Source organism: Manacus candei, unplaced genomic scaffold (genome assembly GCF_025592945.1).
Source record: "Manacus candei isolate 608988 ecotype Guabito, Panama unplaced genomic scaffold, ASM2559294v1 h1tg000017l, whole genome shotgun sequence".
In the NCBI taxonomy this organism is placed as follows: Eukaryota; Metazoa; Chordata; class Aves; order Passeriformes; family Pipridae; genus Manacus; species Manacus candei.
This window is the reverse complement of record NW_026138065.1, coordinates 12539791-12561000: the sequence shown is the minus strand read 5'-3', so window position 1 is coordinate 12561000 and position 21210 is coordinate 12539791. Positions and strand designations below refer to the sequence as shown.

Below are 21210 nucleotides of genomic sequence, written 5' to 3'. Positions count from 1 at the left end.
TACCAGTTTACTGCAGTAAATTTAAGACACTGAAAATAAGTGTATGTGACACTAACATCTAAGCTGGCTATTAAAACCTAGTCCTTATACTTTCACTGTCATAATCCTGTAACATCCAGTGCTAAACTAACAAATATAAGGAACAGGGAACATGCAATGAATTAGAGAGAAAGCAGGTCCCCAAATAGCAGCTAAAAAGTATCTTATGCACATGTGTACACTGTGAGTGCTACCTGGAATGAAGCAAAGGAGAGTTCAGTAAAAAGCTTCACAAAGCGCAGCATCCCTCTGGCATGCTCATCCGTAATAAAGGCAAAGATGACCTCATGGGTCCCCAGTAGTGGGATCAGAGTCAACGTAGACTTGGCCAGCCTAAGACCACAAAGAAAGAAAAAAACACAGTGCCACTGAATAGATCATTGTTGATCCAAATGATCACTGAGAGTCACTGTTTCTGCATTCTGCTTCTGACACACTGTCAGCTTTGGTAAGCCACTGTACCACTTTGTGATGCAAGGTCCTCCTCCAGAGGCAGCAGGAAGAAAAGAAATCCTCAAAATAACCTTAGTAAGTTTCCATATCATTTAACTGCCCCTACCCCTTCACTGCAGACCATTTCTTGGTGAGAGCTACTCTCTGTATCCAGCTGTATTTAACCTGGAAAATCTTCCAAACTCAGAAGGAGGCCATGTGCTTTCTTGTACCTGTGATGTCTTCCTGCATATCTTTTTCTTAACCTGTAATTCGGGAAAGATGACCAAAACCTACTTTGTTGATGGCCTGAAAGAAATAATCTACCAATAATTCGAATATTTTAAAAGCATCTTGGCAAAGGGAGGCGTGCTTGCTATTCCACCCTGCGGTGTGTTAAATCTTCACTGTAACTATCTGTAACTGCGGAACACTTTGTCAAAGCAATTAAGCTGTGTTAAAGTGAGTGATGGCTCCATGATTTAAACAGCAAGCTCAAAGACACAGCTAGCAAAGGAAAGAAGACAAACCAACCTGGAATAAAACATTTTTCACATGTGAGAGAGTACTTCTCAAGAGATACAACCACAGGAAAAAATTCACAAGAATGATCCTTAACTCTCTTTTGATAGACAACACCCAACAGGATAATGAAAGATGCCTTAGCATCACATGGGAGCTTCCTGGGCCAGAGAACATATCAAGATCTCACAACAATTCAGTAGATACGAAATCACTCATCTAGCAGGGCTGTCAGTACTTAGCAGATCTTGTGTGCCTGAGGGCTACTGGCTGCTATTCTGAATCACGTAATCATTCAGGTTGGAAGTAACCTCTGGAAGTCTCTTGTTGAACTCCAGTTCACAGCAGGTTAGTCAAGGCTGTGTCCAGCAAAGTTTCGAATATCTCCAAGGTCCTCCACAGCCCCTTTGGGCCACTCTTCCAGTGTCAGATCACTCTGACCGTGAATTTATTTTCACCTGAGCTGCAATGGGAATTTCTCTTGCTATAACTTGTGACCTCTGCCCTTGTCCTTTCACTGTGACCCTCTGAAAATACTCCAGCTCCATTTTCTGTATAACCCACACTAGCTGAAGACTGCACTTAAATCTTTACTTACTCTTCTGTTCTGTGGACTGAATAAACCCATTTTGCAGCACCTCCTCCTGTGTCACCTGGTCCAGTGCAAAATTGATGCAAGACCCATGAGGCTGAAGACAAGGGACACATTGCCTTTCTTATACTGGGAAGCCTCAAGGTGGACACGAGAAGTAGTCTCATAAGTGCTGAATGGAGGGGATCAGTCACTTCCCTTGACCTTCTGTCTCTGCCCTTGGTTGTGCATCCCAGTGTGCAGTCACCCTACACTGCCACAAGGGCACACTGTTGAACCACAGTCAACGTATTTTCCTCCAGCCTCCCTGGGCCTTCTGTAAAGTAGCGTTCTCCCCAGTAAGTGTGCATCCTGTACTGCTGCATAAGGTTATCACAAAGCAAGTGCAAGGTTCCTGCCAGCCCACCCACTGGCCTGCCAATGTCCCTGATACACAAGGACCAAAGGAGGATGAATCAAAGCAGCTGTTGAAATTAAACAGGTTTACACATTTAGATAAGCAGAAATGTAGCTCTTAGTAGACCCAGGCACACCATGGCTTTGGGGGATAGGCAGCCTGTTTAAACAAGCAGCTTACCAGCTTGCCTTGCAATGGAGGTTGTGCTCCACCATCACCTGCCTGAGACAGAGAAGTGGGAGCCTGAAGCTGAATTGGCCCTGGGTAAAAATAAGGAGTTGTGTAGGTGTACAGCAATCTCCTTGCTTATTTAATCAAAGTTAATTGCTCTAGATGGGATACCTGGAGAGTTCTGCCTTAAACAGGAAGCCATGCAAAGTCCTATGAAAAGGATTCCTGGGTAAGCAAAATCCCCCTGAGCAAGGGGAGAAGTTTCTCCACAACTCCAGTCCTGTAGAGAAAACAGGTTTGCTGCCATACTGAACAGTGAGCTTGCTGTGGGCAAGTGGGTAACAGGAGAGAGGTGAGAGACAGACTGGTCTGAAAGTAAAACACTTTTCTCCTTTCTATACATATCTAAACTAGTGACCTTCTAGGGCACCTAGACTAGTCCTTGTTTAAAATAACCCATTCCAGCATAGCAGTTCTGTCTTTCCTCTGCCCAACATCTCTTCCAGTGACTTTGAGTGGAAGAGAAGGGGGAAAAGAAGTCTGATACAGGAATCTCTGATTACTGGTCTTGTTACCATCAGAGGCACACTGAACTCTTCTCAGTAAAAGACTTCTCCAAAACTTCTAGTTACAACCACCGACCTCCAGACAGACCACCAAATCTAGAGTCTTCATGAGTGAAGAAGGCGGCTCTGTTGCTGGGTAAATTCTTTCCTGATAAAACCCTTCTGTTCACACAGAAGATTTTTGAACATGTAAAATGAAGAAATGTATGAACATGCACCTCTGAGGTGATGGCTCACCTGCATCAAACCTTCCTGCCACTTGCACAAGTCATGAGGGCAAAGGCTTTCTCCCTTGACAGGGTAAATTTACAGTCAGACTTTTAAAAGGGTTCAAGCCATAAGGACTGGAAAATCCCCCCCTTACATCACCACAAATTTTATCCTGGCAAATAAAGCTCACACATATTCAAATTAAAAAAAAAAAAAAAAAAAGAAAAAAAAGGAGGCTTGAAAACAAAGCTCATTAAAACAAGTCCTTTTCTCTGCTTTGAGCTCTAAAGATGCATTAGGATTTCTAAAATTTCAAGTGAGGTAAAGCAGATAGGTAACATACAAAGCAACTCTATACTGTGATGAGAATGTACCAAAATACATGCTTTGTCTAGCTTAGAAGGCTGCAGCACTGAAATACCCAATTTCAAAGTCGCTAAGTCCAGCGCCAGTAGCAGTCCAGCTGCCACAGCATGTAGCTCCACACTGGAAAATTCAACAGCTAACCTGTTATTCCTACATTGTTTTTCAGACTGCAATACAAAAGTATTCTTCAAGATGCAGAAATGAAGGATGCAACCATGAATCTTAGCAAGGTGATTAAATAACAGGAAGAATTGTTTTTCAAGCTTCACCCTATCTGTGTCTCAAAAACATTTATGTGATAACCCTGACATTTCTCTTGAAACACCTCATGCGTTCAAGATTGAAAGTCTGTCCCAATAACAACTGGCATGAAGAACAAGGAGCAAAACTCGAAATGAGCCGTCTTAACTTTCTCAAAGTGAAACCTTTTATTTCTACCACTTTTTTTTTATTTTTTTCAAAATTGAATAGGATAGGATATTTCCTTTGGGAGAAACCTACAATGACCAAGTAGTCCAACTGCCTAACTACTTCAGGGCTGTTCAAAATGTAAAGCATGTTATTAAGGGCATTGTCCAAATGCCCCTTAAACAGTGACAGTCATGTATATTGACTACCTCTCTAAGAAGCCTGTTCCAGTCTTTGACCACCCTTGCTGTAAAGAAATGCTTCCTAATGTCCGGTTTATCCCTCCCCTGGTGGAGCTTCAAATCATTCCTATACATCCTATCACTGGATACCAGGGAGAAGAGCTCAGCTCCACCCTCTCTACTTTCCCTCCTCAGGGAGCTGTAGAGAGCAACGACAAGTCAAAAGTTCTCAGCCACTCCTTACAGGTCATTCCTACCAACCCTTGCACCAGTTGCCCTTCTCTGGACACTTTCAACGACTTTAACATCTAGTACTTGCATGTGCTGCGTGTATTTAAAAAATATCTGTTTAATTAATATTCATCCAGTCTAATGGAAGACTGTAAAGTGACAGATATCAAGCCTTTGTCTATCTGTAACACAGGTATAATACCTGCCCCCGGCTTCACTGAGGCTTTTCTGGGGACTGACTAAGCAGCTATACCAATGTGTGACACCACACCTGTGCATTACTCAAGGGCTGTGATTTTTAACCACGTTTGTCCATCCAGTCATGTCGTGTACCTTCTTGTCTGCTTCTATTTTGAAGGGCATGGAAAGAGCCAGACCACCATAAGACATACCTGCATTTTATGTCAGTTTTGCACATCAGATTAGCCTGCAGTTTGGAGATAATGATGCATATAACTCTGATAAAGATGAGGAAATTTACCTGGAGAAATGAAAGAAGGATTTATATCATCATCATCAAATAAATACATATGCGCAAGTACTCAAGAAAGCTGGTTTGTGTATGCACGCGTAGGTCTCTGCATTCAGCTACTCTGCAGCTGCAGAATTTGCTACGTAACTCAACTCCTTGCTAAGGAGTTGTGCTCTAAATGCATATTGTGAATGCACAAGTCCTCTTTGAAAACACAGGCACTTCATTAAACAAAGCAGGGAAGCCTACCTACTCTCTGGGAAGTGAGACACTATGAAAATGTGGGTTGGCCCATTTGCCTTGCCTGGAGATCTGAGACTGACACAGTATTGTGGCTGCAAAACATGGCATTTCTACACAATACCACACATTTGTGGCTCTTTCGCAGTCCAGTACCTAAAATATTGTCTCCACCCTCCCTGTACTACCTGCCATAGCTTTCTCTTCACTGGGGAATTAACTGGATTGCTGCAGCATGCTGTTTTGTTATCATTTCCTGCCACTACAACATGACAGCATGTGGCCAAATTAAACAAACAAAAGGCTAGTCTGGAATTCCAGTGATAGAAACCAATTTGGTTTCATAAAATCACATTTCTGACTGAAAATGCCAACAGCCTCAAAGGTTATTAGCCTTTGGACATGCACAAGGGCCATGTGTGCATCTTTGTACTATGTCACGTCCTGTTCTCATGGAAATCTGCCAGCTCGCAGCACGTGCTTCATACTCACCCCAATGGCAATGAGAATGGGCAGTCTGATGATCAACCAGTAATTCATGTTATAGTTTCTGGTCCAGCAACTAGGAAGATGACAAAAAGGAGACAAGAAGGAAAAGTTTCAGTACATTACTAAATCTCCTGCTTTTCATTCTGTCACAGCAATGCAGATGGAAAACAATATTAAGGACTAGATACTAGGAAAGCGCATCATGCTGACATGGAAACAGAGGCAATTGCTTCTCAGAAACACTGAATGCTTTGTACTATTGCAGCTATCATAATCCAACTGGATACTACTCACTGGTCTTTCTTGCCTACTAATGGCTAGCTCTCCTCCACAATTTGCTATAGATTATCATCCATTAATGGTGAAGATTTATTCCATTAAAACCAAGGTCAAATTTGTCATATGGCTGAAAGGAGAAGCGGGAGGAGGGGAGTCTGTTTGAGTCAGATCTTTCCTGTGTGGTTCCTAGCCTCCTCTTTCTGCACTACTTTTATTTGTCCTTATTTTCATAAAGGACCTACTAATTTCAGCCCGGAGAAAGCAACTGAGGCAGCAAACTCCAGTTCCTTCAGTGCATATGCACAGTGTTTCTGGCCCAAAGGGAGTTTTAAAAATTATAAACAAGTAAAATCAAAGATGGGAGTAATAGTTCCTAACTTTTTGTTGACCTGAGTCCTCTGCCAAGTAAGCGGCATGCTGCAGGCAATATAATCCTTAATTTCCCCCATGAGTCTCATTTTAGCTTTTTAAATTCCTGTCTCCTTGTGCAATATTGGAGAACAATGACAAGAAAAGTGATGCCTGACAGCCACAGTTTGGGACTGCTGGTTTGAAGTGAACCTTACATGGAGGGGTTTGTACATCTAGTCCTTTTTGGTTCTGCTCTGGCCACAGCCAGTGACCACCAACAGCTGTCTGATGGGCTATGTCTGTGCACAATGGTGGCCCAGGTGTTAGGGCAGTGCTCACTTGTTGCTGCAATGACAGCATTCTTAACATTTCTATGAAATAACTTCGTTAGCCTCCTGCCATATTGCTCAGCATTACTCAAAAGCAACAGTCACCAGTAAAGTGAGCAAGTTTCTGAGCTACACAGGCTGTGAAACACAAACTAGAAAACAGCACTACAGAAAACACAGGTTCCTTCACAAAACAAGTTTCTCTTCCTCTCCAAGTTTCATCTCTCATCAAAACATACATATGCACAATTTTCCTTAAGATTTCTTAGCAGATCTCGGAAACTTCAGCTTGGGTGATGGTGGTGGAGATGAAACCCTCCCAGCCTTGAAGTGGGACAGTCTAAGTGGAAAGAAAAAAGAGCAAACCATGCAGTATGTGGGAGCGATCCACGCTACAACCACATGGCCACATGTGCCCACAGACTAGAGAGGAAAGCGTAGCAGCTTGGCTGTGGCAATTCCACATTCCCTTGCAGGTAATGCAAGTCCGAGAAGGTCCCAGGATTTCATTTTTCTTTCCCTTTCAGTTTAACGCGTATAACAAGCATATTATTGCCACCAGCAGCTCTATGACCTACAGCTCAATCGTATTTTAGATATTGGAGAAAACAGGTATATAGACTGTGTGCAGTCAGCATACCTGAGCTGGAATCTGAGTAACAGAAGAACTTAATTGGTACGTGTGACTGGGAGCCAGCTTTATGGAGCCTTTGAAATTAATTTTATTTGAACCCCTCAAAACCGATGGGATAACAGGCATGGCTGGGAGTGGAGTTCTACTTTTCTCACTAGCTGCAATAGATGCAAAGGCAATTTATAGATTTCTTTATAATAACATACACTGAGAAACAATTCTTTATATTAACTTTGCTACATTTCTGTGTGTGTTAATTTGCTTCCTGTGGCACATAGCAGTTTTAGCTACTTTAAATAAATGTGTGCAATAAAAATACCACTACAGGTCAATTAAAGTGTCATGGCTATTAAAGTGTCCAGAAAATAAAATTGGTATATCTGTACACGATTTCTTGCCCATTTGTGCTTTCTGTGATTGTCACACTGATAAATACACCAACATCTATTGTGTTTGGGATCTATCCCTGCAGTTTGCTCAGCACCACTCAGAAGATGCTTGGCAACTAATAGCCTCAGAGCCATGAGTGGAGAATTTGTCCAGTGAAACAAATGCTACTGGGAAGCTTCTACCTTTGCTTACCAATCCTGTATTCTTTCTCTAAAAGTGAAAACACTAAATTTTTTACCCTGAAGAGCTAGAGCTGAATGGCTCCATTTTTAAAAAAGGATTGTAGGCTGGTTGTTCTCCTCCCATACTTTATTGCAAACAGGAACAAAAATGTGTAAGTATCAGCTTTTTAGGCACGGTCTAATAACTAAGAACAGCAGCTTGCTTTTAAATTTACTTCTAAACTAGACAAAGTATTTTTCAATAGCTCACTTTTAAAACACAATTGCTTTCTAAAGGAGTTTATACCTGCACATGTAAGGAAAGAAGAAGCCAGTGTGCAAGTAAGCCTTGCAGGCTCTGGTCCTTCATTCAAATGGCTACATTCACAGGACTGCCTCAAATTCCCAGCCTTGATCACATTTACTTCCAGTTATTCTTCATAGCCAGGGAAATAGTTAAATCACAAATGAAATTTACAGCCCGCTGCACATCCACAGTGACAGAGCTATGGCAAACAGCATGAAGGATATCCCTGGCTGCTCCAACAGCCCAAGGCACAGAAATCTTGCCTTTCAGAGCAGCTGCAGCACATGGTTATTTATTGCTGTATTTTACAAATATTTAGACAAGATTTAGAAAATTCAATAAGGTGCAAGATTGCCCCTTTTAAGGTCCGCTGAGGGCAGTGAGTGACAGTTTTCCCTAATAGAAAACATAAATCAGCTCTGAGCACCGCATAATGTAGGAGGCTCAGTATGGGCACTTTGAATACATTTCCTACATCAATGGGAAGATATGTCCATGGAATGCTGCCTGCTCAGAGACTGCATGGTCTCTATACCTATTCTGATAATTTCAATAAAACTTGCAATATATCAGTACAGCCACAATCTTGCCACAGAATATTGTCAAGTCAACCTTGAAAAGGAAAGTCAGAAAATCCTAGCATTGCTTAAGCCAGAAAAAGCAGCTTTGACTGAACTGGTTCAGAACTAAAAAAAGCGCTGGTTCTTAATACTAACGAACACCACAAAAATGTGTGACTACATTGAATTTTCACACTGCAGCATCCCTCCAGCAAGGATTATGCCTGGGGGTAAAAAGAAAAACAAAAAAAGAGGAAAAAAAAAGGGGGAAAAAAAGAGAACCTTCTATAAAAGTTTGGCTGGGTAGTTTGGAAACTAATTAAGAATAAAACTCATTAAATAGTAAATTTATAATAGAAATGAAATACCATACGTTTATTTATTTCATCACAAAGAAAGCTACCCAAATACTCCCAGGCAGCCACTGCCACTAAAAAGAGGAAGCCGCTTTCCTCCCTTTTATTTAATTTTTTATTTTTAAAAACCCCAACAAATTGCCTACAATGCAATTTGGTACAGAAAGCACATACAAAGGTAATTTTTTCAGAACAGCCACTATGGTAAAAACAGATGAAAAGTATTTTGTGTTTTACAGCAGTCTTGTGCGTGACATAGTTGACTTCAGCAAGACTAACGTAAGCAGACAATGTGCATTTGTTTTAAGAAAATCTAAGTAATGGAAGTTTAAACAAGAGCAGGCAATCACATCTCTGCTGCTAGGCATAAGCTAACCACTACAAATCGCAGGCAAAATCCTGTGGGAGGTTGTTGCCTCCCTCTGAAGCATAACTGTAAAGGCTACTGCCAAAGGCACAGCATCAGGAGTGGTCTTGGTTGGTATGATGACTTCTACTGTTGATACTGTTGATACTGTAACTACAGAAAAACAAAACATACCTTTCCTTGACCTGCAAAAGGATAGATTCATTCAGACATGCAGAAAATTTTGATCAGAAAAAAAACATATGCTCCTTTCTGAAACGTTATGCAAGACCTTCAGACAAAACAGAAGCAATTATGTGAGGTTTCAGCACACTGCCAAAGCAAACCACATCTAACAGAAAGCAAACAATGACCTGCTGGTGCACACATACAGCACAAATGAGATAGCTAGAAAAATCAGAACAAACCAACCCTTCATCTTCATAAAGGTACTTGACAGTTCCCCAGAGGATAACAAACAGCATTGGCACACCTGGGAAGAGAGGAGACAAGGTTGACACTGACACTGAGACTGGGAAAAGCAGAGAGGAGGACAACCCACCCCTCCCCATACAAACACCATAATGATGAGCAACATAATTAACTGGTGGCAGGGCTGCAGCTCCTCTCCAGCACAGATGGCCATCAACAGTGGGAGGAGGCATTTAACTTACAAGTAACTAATAGATATAACTCATTTTCTTCTGGGCTCCTACCTAGTTTCCAACAGGCATGAAAAATGAAAAACAGAACTGCCCCCATACTTGGCATATACCACTTCTTCCATGTAACATTTCACGGAGGGGCCAAGGGAATTAAATTTTTGGAAGCTCTACTAGCCTCTGTACTCATATGAGAGAGGAGTGTGCTCTGACCCTGACCTTTGCCTCCAAATTTCTGCCTGTGGGTCACCTACCCTTCATTCAGGCAGCACCAAGCTCAGGCTGTCCATTGGCATCGGGGTTGGAGCACACCCAGCCCACATTCCCCCGATGGCAGAAGGAGTGTGGGCACACCTAGCAAGTGTGCTCAGGCCTCCCCCACAGTGAAGTCCCAAGTTTGGGCTGCAGTACTGGCATGGACTTGAGTGGCTGCCTCAAATACAGCAGATGCACCTTGCTTTGAGAAGAGGCTTGGTCCTACCCTTACCTCTGACAGTGCATGTGCCACAGTTGGTCAATTTATCTGGGGTGTAAAGGGAAGAGAGATAAGCCAAACAAACTCGCAGACATTACCTGCTTTATAGTGTCAAAGGCTCGCAAATTAATTTCTTTCATTTATGAAATGCCTATGTCAGGAAAAATAATTTGACAGTGCATCTACCAACCAATACTCAGTACACAGAATGCCAAAAAAAGCACACAGGGAAGGAAAGCAGGTTAAGACTTAAAGAGCAGGATGAGGAATTTTTGCCTAGGCATGGATCAAGATGGACTAATTTCACCGAGTACCTTCTTGGTAAGTATTTGATGATGCATGTACATTGTATAGAAAGGGCAACATTCATTGTACTTAAAAACATTGGGGTAGAGCCGTAAGTGCTGTACAGGGCAAATACACAGTTCCTGGCAACAAAAGCCACATAGAAATTGGTCATCTCCTGCAGTCTGAATATCTCAAGCAGTTATCTGTAGTGGGTATTATCAGTAAAAAAACTTCTCTCTTGTACTGCAGACTGTTTCTGTTATCAGAACAGCTAAATACTACCAACACAGAAGAACAATATTCTCCTTAATCAGTCAAAAAAAAAAAAAGAGAGAAAGAGAATAAAGAACAGCAAGAAAAAAAATTACCAATAATTAGAATAACAGCAAAGATAGTGAATTGAGTAGAGATTATTTGGGCAAGTGGTTGAACACGTTCCATGAATGTACCTGATACTGAGAATACACAATATTTTGGGAGCAAACTTTCTAAGAATTCTATGCTGCTTTCTCAGTAACATAAAGAGACTAAGAACAGGCTCATTGCAAATCAGTTCCAAACCAAATGAGCTTGTGATTCATAGAAACAAATTATAGATTGAATTATTCCTTTCTTGACTTTGCTGAGAATTAAGACATCTTAATATAGAAGTTACAGGATAAGATACAAACAATGACAGCACAAGGGCTGTATGTCAGTGGATATATCATTTGACATATCAAGTGATAACAATAATGATTTGTGGATATCTCCATCTTCTGGATATCCCCTGACACCTACCAAATTCACAAACCCTTTCCTTGAGAAATGGGTGGTTCTGAAAACCATCTAGGACACACTCTCAGCAGATGGGAATGCATCCAGTTTTCCAAAGTCCTCGTGAAGATCTAAAGAGGAGACTGCCTCAAGAACATTCCCTTATTCACTTCAAGCCTGTAGAAGTCTTTCATAACAGCAAAAGGGCAAGTCTAAAGCATCTCTGCAATAGTTGTAGTATGCAAGGAGCACTGAGACTCTCCAAAGATTAATTAACAATTTTGACACCTAATTACCCTGAATTAACTGTCACAAGTACAAATATTATTCTGGTTACATCACTCAGTCAAGAGAATTCTGTCTGGTTTGAGCAGGGAGTGGAAGTAAACTGCATACAACTCTTTGAATAAATACTACAGATGACTATATTTCATTAACAGAATCAGTGGTGTATTCCACTGGGCTCTCAACATGCAGGTCTTTTGGGGCATTTGAGTTTCAGTCCTACATTTCTTTCTCTTGCTGCTGCTATTCAAAGAATATCAGATATCCGAGAAAAAACTGCACACTTTTATAGGATGCACTTATTCAAGATACAGGCTGAACTCTTTCTGGTTTTGCTTTTTATCACACAGAAAGCTCTCAGATTGATCTTTTCCTAGACTAACTGACCAGAGAAAGGTCTCTGAATTCTGGAAATGGTAATGTCTACTTCTTTCTGTACTGCATCACTGCTGAAGATGCCAGAAATTACAACAGCCTGCTCATAATAGCTTCTGCAATGTTAATTCTTGCAGGCTGATAGCTGACCCAAAATCTTCGAACACTACACGGTGATTATGAAATCTGTCAAGTGTACCAGGAAATAAGCCTGCTGACAGTTCAGCTAATAAAGTTCAACTTCAAATGACTGGGCATCTGAATTATAGGCTGCAATAATAATATATATTATGGATGATGAGAAAGTAATGGAACTGCCAAATCAACACCTTAACACCCCACTGCACAAATAAGCAGCACAACTTTCCTAGTTTCACTCTAGCTTATATATTCTACACCTGGTCAGGTGTCTGCATAGTAAGAAAAAAAAGTTGGAAAACCAAGCATTTTCCACAATGACAAAAGGATGGGGTAGGTAAGAAAAGAAAATTGTAAGAAAATCTGCACAGGTTGACATTTTCAGAATGCTCCACTGTCCCGAATGAGCAGAGGGGCATGAAACTCGTGGAGCTGCTAATGGAAGTTGCTATGTCCTGATCACAGCATGTAGTAATCAGTCTCTTCATTTAATGGGTCTAAGATATTTCGGTAACCGAACAGAAAAGCTCAGGTTTGTTCTGGAATGCACAAAGTCCCAGTTACCATGAAAGGTGTCACCAGGTGGTGCTATTCCATGCCATCTTCTTTCCCTTACCTCCACGTGCAAGCAAGTTTCCATTCTTACAGACACACTGTATTTGTGGCTTTGCCTTGTACCCCACTTTCCGTAAAGGCAATTTCAGGGAAGATATATGAGGAGCAAGAGAGGCTCCCCTCATCCTCACGTGCTGAGTAGAAAGTCTTCCTGAAGTGAATTTGTAGGACCAAAGCACTGCCATCCTGCTGAGACCCTTAAATGAGGACATATTCTAAATATAGCATTTTAGGACCGTATTCAGTATTTCAGCTGTAACCTGACGTCACTGGTTGCCATGTATGATAAGTTCAACCTCCGAGACAATAAGGCACACAAACCAGAAGGACAGTCCTGCTGTCAAAACAATTTCAGTCCTCTTTCTCTCAGAAAGCATCTAGGATGCTCTGACTTGATCAGCTGCTTTATGTATGAATGCATGAACAATGCGATGAGGAACTGAAAGAATTGATAAATACATATGAGTAGATGTAGAAAGAGTAAAAGCGCTGAAGATGTGAGAAGAAAAGATGAAACATTTTTTATTTCTAAGAAAGGAAAAGAATGAAAGACTTCAATCTAGAAGACAAAGAGTAAAGAGAATTAAAAGGAACTCCTGACACGCATTTCCAACCAAGATCAGTCTGGATACCAAACCTACTTTCACATCCTCGTCTGAAACATCATTTTCTTTTGAAAACAGAAGAGAAGTGGTCAGTGCAATGAATGCATCCTGTTGCTACAGTGAGTTCATACTGGGCTTCTGAAGGAAGGTTTCTTACTGCCTCTGTTCCAGTCAGATCTCCCTTGCAATCAGGATGTAGATTCTGATGCCCTAGCCAGGCTTCCTGCTTTTGATAACTTCATTCCCTTAAAGTATTCTTCCTTAGAGTAAGTTTGGATTGCCAAGGCTTGAAAGGAAATGGATTATTTATTTTTTATGGCAATTTCCCTGCTGCAAGAGCAGCTGGGTGTAAAATTGCCATAGAAGCTCAGAGAATATTTAGCTTTTTATTAACATTTTCTTCTTAGCCTTTAGTGCTGAAAATGGTCTCCTGTTGTTCTTCCTGCTGGATGTCACACAGAGTCACCGTGTGATATTTCTGTTGTTCCCCATTCTCCCCTCCTTGCTACTCCTAAATGTGAACAGGTCCTTTTCCCACTAAAAGCTTCTGATACAGCAGTGTTATAGTATAAACTGCTCTTCTCCAGAGACTACTGTTAGTTTGAAGTCAATGTCAGGCTCAGCAGCTCTTCACTTGGGCTCAGATGCGATGAACACCATGTTGGTGTCCTGGACATTCTGATTCAGAGCATTCTGCACATCCCAGCAAAGAATAATTACTCATTTGAACTGATAATAAATGGACTACTGCCTAATAACTGACTTAAGAACTTACCTGAAATGATCATATAGCAAAAATATATTTGAGATATCTTGGAACAACTTGTCTACTGTGGACTGATGGTGTCCATCAGATAGAGAACGGAAAGAGAATCTAAGTCATAGGCTTGACAAGCTGGTGAAGAGGACTTTAAACTAAAGTTGCTGGGGAAGGGGATCCTCAATCCATCCCACTCCTACCAACTGGATACCAGTGCCAGCAATAGATGATGCCAGGCCCAGAGCCTGAAGGAATCAGACGTTAGCAAGAAAGTACCTGAAGAGCAGCATGAAGGAATTCAGCCACTCCTGACATCAACTCCAAGTCATTAGGGACACAACTAAAATGCCTCTATGCAAACACACATAGCATGAGGCATAAACAGGAGGAATTAGAGATGTGTGCACACCTGCAGGGCTATGATCTTACTGGCATCCTGACTGGAGTGTTGGAACAGAATCAAAGGCTACTAAGGCAGGTCAGGCAGGACAGACCAGGAGGGCATGTTGCCATCTATGTCAGTGAGAGCTGGAGTGTATGGAGCTCCACCAGGGGATGGATAAGGACCTGACTGAGATCTTACAGGTCAGGATGAAAGGGAAGGCATGGACAGGTGACATAGTGGGGGTCTGCTGCCAGCCACCAACCAGGAAGTCCAAGCAGATGAAGCCCTCTATAGACAGACAGGAGCAGCCTCACATTCTCAAGCCCTGGTCCTCATGACGGACGTCAACCACCCCCATATCTGTTGGAGGGACAACATACTAGGGCATAAGTAATCCAGGAGGTTCCTGGCATGTGTTGATGATAATTTCCTCCTCCAAGTGACAAAGGAGCCAATGAGGAAAGGTGCCATGCTGGACATTGTTCTCACCACCAAGGAAGAGCTGGTGGGAAATGTGAAGCTGAAGGGCAGCCTTGGCTGCAGTGACCATAAAATGCGGGATTCAAGATCCTTAGGGAAGTGAGGAGGGTGCACAGCAACCCCAGTACCCTGTACTTCAGGAGAACAGATTTTGGTATGGTCTGAGAGTGATCACAAACTTCAGTTATAATTAGAAGAAATAACAACATGAAGTGACTAACACCCACGGTGTTTTTGAACAATACACACATGAAACTTGTATACATAAATATTCACCAAATGATGAATAATGAACAAGTTAAAAAATTACCCTGTAAGTCGACAATTCATTAATGGGAAGAAGGGTCAGGGTATCAAATCAGCTCTGACAACCAAATATTTATTTTTTTGTTCCAGCTTTATTTTTATAATTGATAAACTGCTTCAAAGAGAAGGACACACAGCTCAAACAGGAACCTACTGTCTCTCTCAAGCCTCAGCATTATACTGAGTCTATCATGCTGCTAAAAAAAAATTAAATAAAAATCTTCTGAGCAATGCATACAGCAGAAAGTCACCCAGTGAGGGACTTGAGCACCCAAAAAATGTAATCATCAGTGAAGAAGCAGAAAGAGGGGGAAAAAATCTTCATCTCTTTCCCTTGGTTAGAGATGAAACTGTTATCTAGTATAACTAATCTGGGAGCACTGAAACAGCAGATGCTTCTGCATTTGAAGGAGAATCATTGGCAAGGTTTGTACATGCAGACACATCTGGAATAGCAAGAAATTGTACAGATGAGGATTGAATGGCATGGACAGACCTTTCTAGGAAGCTTGGATGAAGCCCACATATCCAGTGCCAAGTTCTGACATTGCTGCTCATTTCCACAAACTCATCCAGAAATTCAATATACAGTAGCAGAACTGCCATTGTAAAGGAAGAACAAAACCAAAATAACATCTTCTATTTCTGCCTTCTGCTTTTGCAGGAGACAAACTCTAAATAGAAGTGATTCAGACCAAAACCAGCCTATCCCTTTCTTATAAAACATCATAATCCCCTTGGGATTTGACTAGATATAATTTTGTTCTAATTTCTTTTCCATTTCCTTTCATGACCTCAGTCAGTGCTTCGGGATAGTTCTCCCCACCTTTTTTTTAATTAAATTGAGGGTATAATTAAAACATATATAGTTCAAATGTTATACAAATTGGTGTTGCTTTTGCTGCATGCCCTATATAAAAGAATATGGAAGATAGAGAACTTCAACTAAAACTCTCCAGCAGGAGACTGCTATTATTCGCATTTATTTATTCCCATCAATATGCCAGTAAGCCTTTGCTCCTCATATATCACTGTTCAGTAAAATTGGGTAATTCACAATAAGCCATTTATATGCATTTTACCAGGGAATTAATTTGTTAAAATATTCACAGTTGAAATCCATGGAGAGAAAAGAAGAGTCAAAGCAATTTAAATGTTCAAACTAGCATCTGTGAAAGCACTTGCAGTATTTACTTGGATTTACTCTCAGCTTTCCAAAAGTGGCCTGATTCCACCAAAAAGGAAGGGTAGAGAAGAGGAAGGGAGAAAATGCAATAAAAATCCATAAAAGATCATTCCAAAAATAGGATGAATCCTGAACTCTAATGTATTTTCAGGTGAACCGGACAGTGAAAGAATCAAAGCATTAGCATTTCTACACAAGGTGGCCCTTGCTCAACCAACTGATTTCAAGGCATCACAATTCTTGATTTCAAGCACACACATGCCCATGGCACATACAACCTGACTGTTTTTTTCCCTCAGCAATCCCTATTAGACCTGCTCTGCCCACTTAATCACCCTGAAAATTCACGGCTAGCAGCTCCTTGTTCATTGGTCCCTTTGCATCCCGCTGCTCACACTGCCACCATTTCTCTACTGCTATGCTCACCCAGATGCAAGGCATCATTGCTCTTTTGCTCCACAAGTAGTTAAGACATCTGTAAATGCAATGGGAAACTTCCAGGAGATGAAGCAGGGCAGGTAAGAAAAGTTCACACCTGTATGGAACCACCGACATGTAATTTGTACTGGGAAGCTGATGACTTGCAGGAAAAGTACCATGTGCCTGCCACTGGTGTGTGGAGTTCCTGTGATGTCACACAGCCCCTGCGTTCTGAACTCACAGCTTCTACTCCATTAGCATCCAGAAGATGCAACAGCCCAGCACCCTGCAGCTCAAACAAGGTAAGGGATTGGGAACAAAACAGGAATGCAGACTGCAGGACTTGAACTGGGCAGCACTAGGGTAGAACACAATTTTCCCCGTTATACCATGTGCCAGTGCAGCCACAAACAGAAAAATCAACTTACCCCAGCCAATGCAGAGATAAAGCCGAAAAATCCTTTGCTCAGAGAAGACTGAAAGTACCAGCAGTGAGTAAAGGTACATGCCTTCCACCAGCAACCAGTAGTAGTTTGCAGCCACACAATACTGCATCATCACAAAGACCAACCGGCAGCTGAGTGATTCCTGTGAGGGAAGAAAGCACAGCCCAAGGGGCCAAGAATAAAAGGATACTAACACGAAAGACTGGTTCTCTCTCCTACTTTTGTTCCTCAAAAAAATGACTGCTAAACTAATCACATTTGAGTACTGAAGGGGCAGAAGCCGGTGCTATATGCAGCAGACAGACGCTTTTAACAACATTCCTCCTTTAAAAAATAAAAAGTACACATTCTGCATTTAGAATAATAAGCAATAGACTGTATCTCAATAAGCAATAGATTACAGCTTGAAAAGCATGACACAAAGATGAAAAGAACAAGTGGAAGGTACTATATCAAATGCTATCAGTGAATCTTTACATTTCCCCAGATACTCTAATCTGCAGTTGAGAATTTCTCTATTAAAGAGCAAACAGTAGATGCCATAATGTTGACTATTTTCCAAAGCAAAGATTTTTTAACAGAATAGCAATATTGCCCAGTGCACCACATTTAAGAGCAAAATCTCTCATAGTTGGCAAATTACAGAGGTGGTCAGCAGGGCTTTAGATAAATATGAAATCTGATTACTTAATTAATATATCCATCAGAGCTGATGAAACCACTATTTGAATAAGCCATCTGTAAAAGAATAAAGCCTAGGCTTTTTGGAAGAGGAAATGACTGACAATCCTATATGAACATTTCCAAACCATTTAAGATGTGTATTACAATGTTATTTTCTGGCAACTGATACACTGCAGATGAGAAAAAAAATCAACTATCATATGAGATTCACTATGTGGTATTAGCGCTTAAGCCTTAGGCAGTGTCAGAAAAGAATGGGTACTAAGGATGCATCAGAAAACTTACCCTTTACAACCCCAACCCTGTATAGCAGCAGCAAATGCTGTACCCATGTTTTAGAACCACAAGAGCTATACAGATAATAAAAATACATTTCTTTGAGGATTCAAGTACATTTTGTATTCCAAATCCAAATGGGGAAAGGGACACTTTCATCGTATTTACAAAAGAGCTGTATATCCTCTCCCAAGAGTTAGAAGTACTTAATTATCCTGTTCCTCCCAAGCTTTTCTAAATACTTTCAAATTTACATTTTAATCGGATGCTTCCTTTTTTTCCTGTCATCAAGAGATTAAAGATCTCTAAGAACAACCAACTAATTTGGTCATTGCACAAGGCGGACAGTCCTATCACAAAAGGTGCTGGCTTAGGGAAATGAAAACCCTCTTGTCACTGCTAGAAAGAAATGAACCTGCAGCATGGGAAGAAGATATGGGCATTTGTGCATATACATATATATATATATACGTAAAGCAATTTCTTTGTGTTTCCTCTGTCCATTGGGGGCAAACTTCTCATAGGTAGAGAAACATGCCACGCCATCAACTAAAGAATTAAATTACTTGATCTCGTGCAGACACACACAGTGATGACTTCAATATCCTAAGAACCACCGCAGTGTCTGACCTTACCTGGAAGGCAATAAGTCCTTCCCACTGGTGCTCTTGTGTGGCTGTGCTGTACATCCACTTCACTACTGAATCTTTAATGAAAACAGATATAGCTCGGAGGATGAAAGAGGTGAAGAGGTTCAGGTGAATGTAATTCCTCGTGCAATGCAGATGTCTGTAAAAAAAACAAACTAGTCATGATCTGCTACCTATATAAAAGCTGCAACATCACACATAGGACTGAGAGAGGAAATAATAAGCCCTGTAGAGAATCAGAAGGTACCAGAGGAAATCCCATAACTTGATAATCGCTGTAGGGATTTCAAACTGTCTTTGGAAAGAAATCACTACCAAGGAAAAGACATTCAAAACTTCAAGTCTAAGACTGAATATTTGGGAAAAGAAAGGAGACCAGTGTGTTAAGGAAAAAAAATTTAAAAGATTAAATAGTGTAAAAATTAAGTCATTTTCAGAAGACATATCTGAAAGGACTGAAAAAGTCAAGTTGCACATAATGCTGAAGCTAATTGCTTTGAATTGACCCCAATGTCACTGCACAGGTTTACTTTGGCAAAGCTCAGGAACTGGTGCGGTGCAGCTTCTGGCTGTGCTCAAACCCACAATGAAAAAACATCCACCTGTAAATTACCACTTTGACAACAAAAGAAAAATCTGCATTCAAATTGCCTCCTGGGGGAATTGTAAATATTCTCGGTAGAAGTAAAAGGAACAGACTTTTCACCTCTGCATTCAGAATGGCAAACAAACAAACAAAAAAAAAACCCAAAGAAAAAAATCCTCTTGAATTTCAGCAGCCAGCTGCAAAGACAATAAAACTGCTACTTGTCAAAAAAGAGCATGTTAAGGGACAGCAAAAGAAACTGCAGTCATGTAAATGGCATCCAACTGCAGAGTGCTGCCAATGTTTTACCAGCCTTATCCACAAACACTTTTCTTCCAGCTCTGCAAGGGTACACACTTTGCCCCGAAGTTATACTGGGTAAGACTCTTTTTAAATGCTAAAAGATAGAGGTAACATATGGTAATCAGCAATTATTCCAGCAAGAGTTTCAGTGAACTTACACTTTAAATGTCTGGTTTTTACTGCTCTATAAATTTTGGTAGAAAAATTGACTTGGTCTAAAAGTAAGAGATTTTGCACTGAAGAAGAAGAGCTATTTTTTTCATAGTTCTAATGAATTCTTTTAATCACTTTTAAATCACATCTTATTTCAAAACTTACCTATTATTAATATTTATTTTCCTTTAACTCAAAATTCATTTGTTTCTACCCTTCAGAACTGCTACACATTTCAATTTGATTGAAAAAATTATGTAAAATAGGCAATTGAAGAAAATAGGTTGCAAATAGTTACTGGGTATTTCTGCTACAGGCAAAGCAAATTATTCAAATTGTTTCAGTCATAAAGTTATGGGCCTAATTCAGCTTACACCACTGAAATTACAGATTTTTCTTCCATTTCTTTCGGAAGATGCAAAATAGGACTCTAGAGAGATAGTTTCCTCTGCTGTATCATCATTAAAGACAATTATGAAGGTTATTTTGTAGTCTAAGAATTTAAAAAGCCCCATCAACATTCAGGTGTCATTGATTTAGATTTCAATCCGCATTTGTTGAGGCTGCACAGCTCCAGGGAGAGGCCACAGGAGGAGATTCCAGTCAGAATAATTCACATAGGAGCAGGTCTCATGTATTTCATGAGATCCAGGACCAAGTTGTCTCCTGATGGACAATTTAGAAAGGAAAGCATGAAATGGATTGATAGGATAGTATTAACAAGACTCTTGGCCCCTTTAACATCTCTGGAGCCTCATTTCCAGAATAAGAATCACACACTCCTGTATACTTCTCCAGTCCCTGCTTCACAGCTGAAGGAAAAATTGCTAAAGCATCACCCCACAAAAGTGAGGGCATCAAAATTCCCTCTCTTCTACCAGTCCTTGGTGACAAACTTGCTCTTTGCTCCCTGCCAGAAAATATGCACATCCTTTCTTCCTTTCTTCAAAAAGTATATGGTTGTGCTCTGTGACCTTTACATTTGGGCTGCTAAGATTACTCAAAAAGTGTCATCGATAGGTGAAATGAGGAGAAAACACTTATCCTGGGAGACATTTGGAGACTTGAAGACCATCTGGTGTTTTGTCAGATGGGTCCCAAAGTTGCACAGGTAGAACACGTACAATTCATAATTATCACATGGCATTCACAGAGGGTGAGCATGTCTCTGCACTTCTGCAGTCATTTTAAAACTTCTTTGAGATTGCTTGCCTATGCTTCTCCACTGCAAGGAGGATGGATAACACATTGCTAAAAGGTGTGATACAATATTAGAAGGTTTGCATCATTTTAGTTTTGGAAATTAGAAGTTAAAAGGTGTGACTGACCTTTTTAAATACATAAGG

General features: G+C 40.7%; 1 protein-coding gene across 1 annotated transcript in view; it reads right to left on the bottom strand.

Annotated features, from left to right (window-relative positions):
- The window catches only part of GLP1R (glucagon like peptide 1 receptor), a 90076-nt gene that overhangs the window by 9071 nt on the left and 59795 nt on the right, over window positions 1-21210 (bottom strand). The window contains exons 6-11 of the mRNA XM_051783450.1: window positions 18808-18961; window positions 17195-17354; window positions 9463-9523; window positions 5321-5390; window positions 4509-4597; window positions 234-372 (exon numbers count right to left, since the gene is read on the bottom strand). Of these exons, the coding sequence (XP_051639410.1) occupies window positions 234-372; window positions 4509-4597; window positions 5321-5390; window positions 9463-9523; window positions 17195-17354; window positions 18808-18961 (673 nt within the window). The remainder of the gene's footprint in view (window positions 1-233; window positions 373-4508; window positions 4598-5320; window positions 5391-9462; window positions 9524-17194; window positions 17355-18807; window positions 18962-21210) is intronic.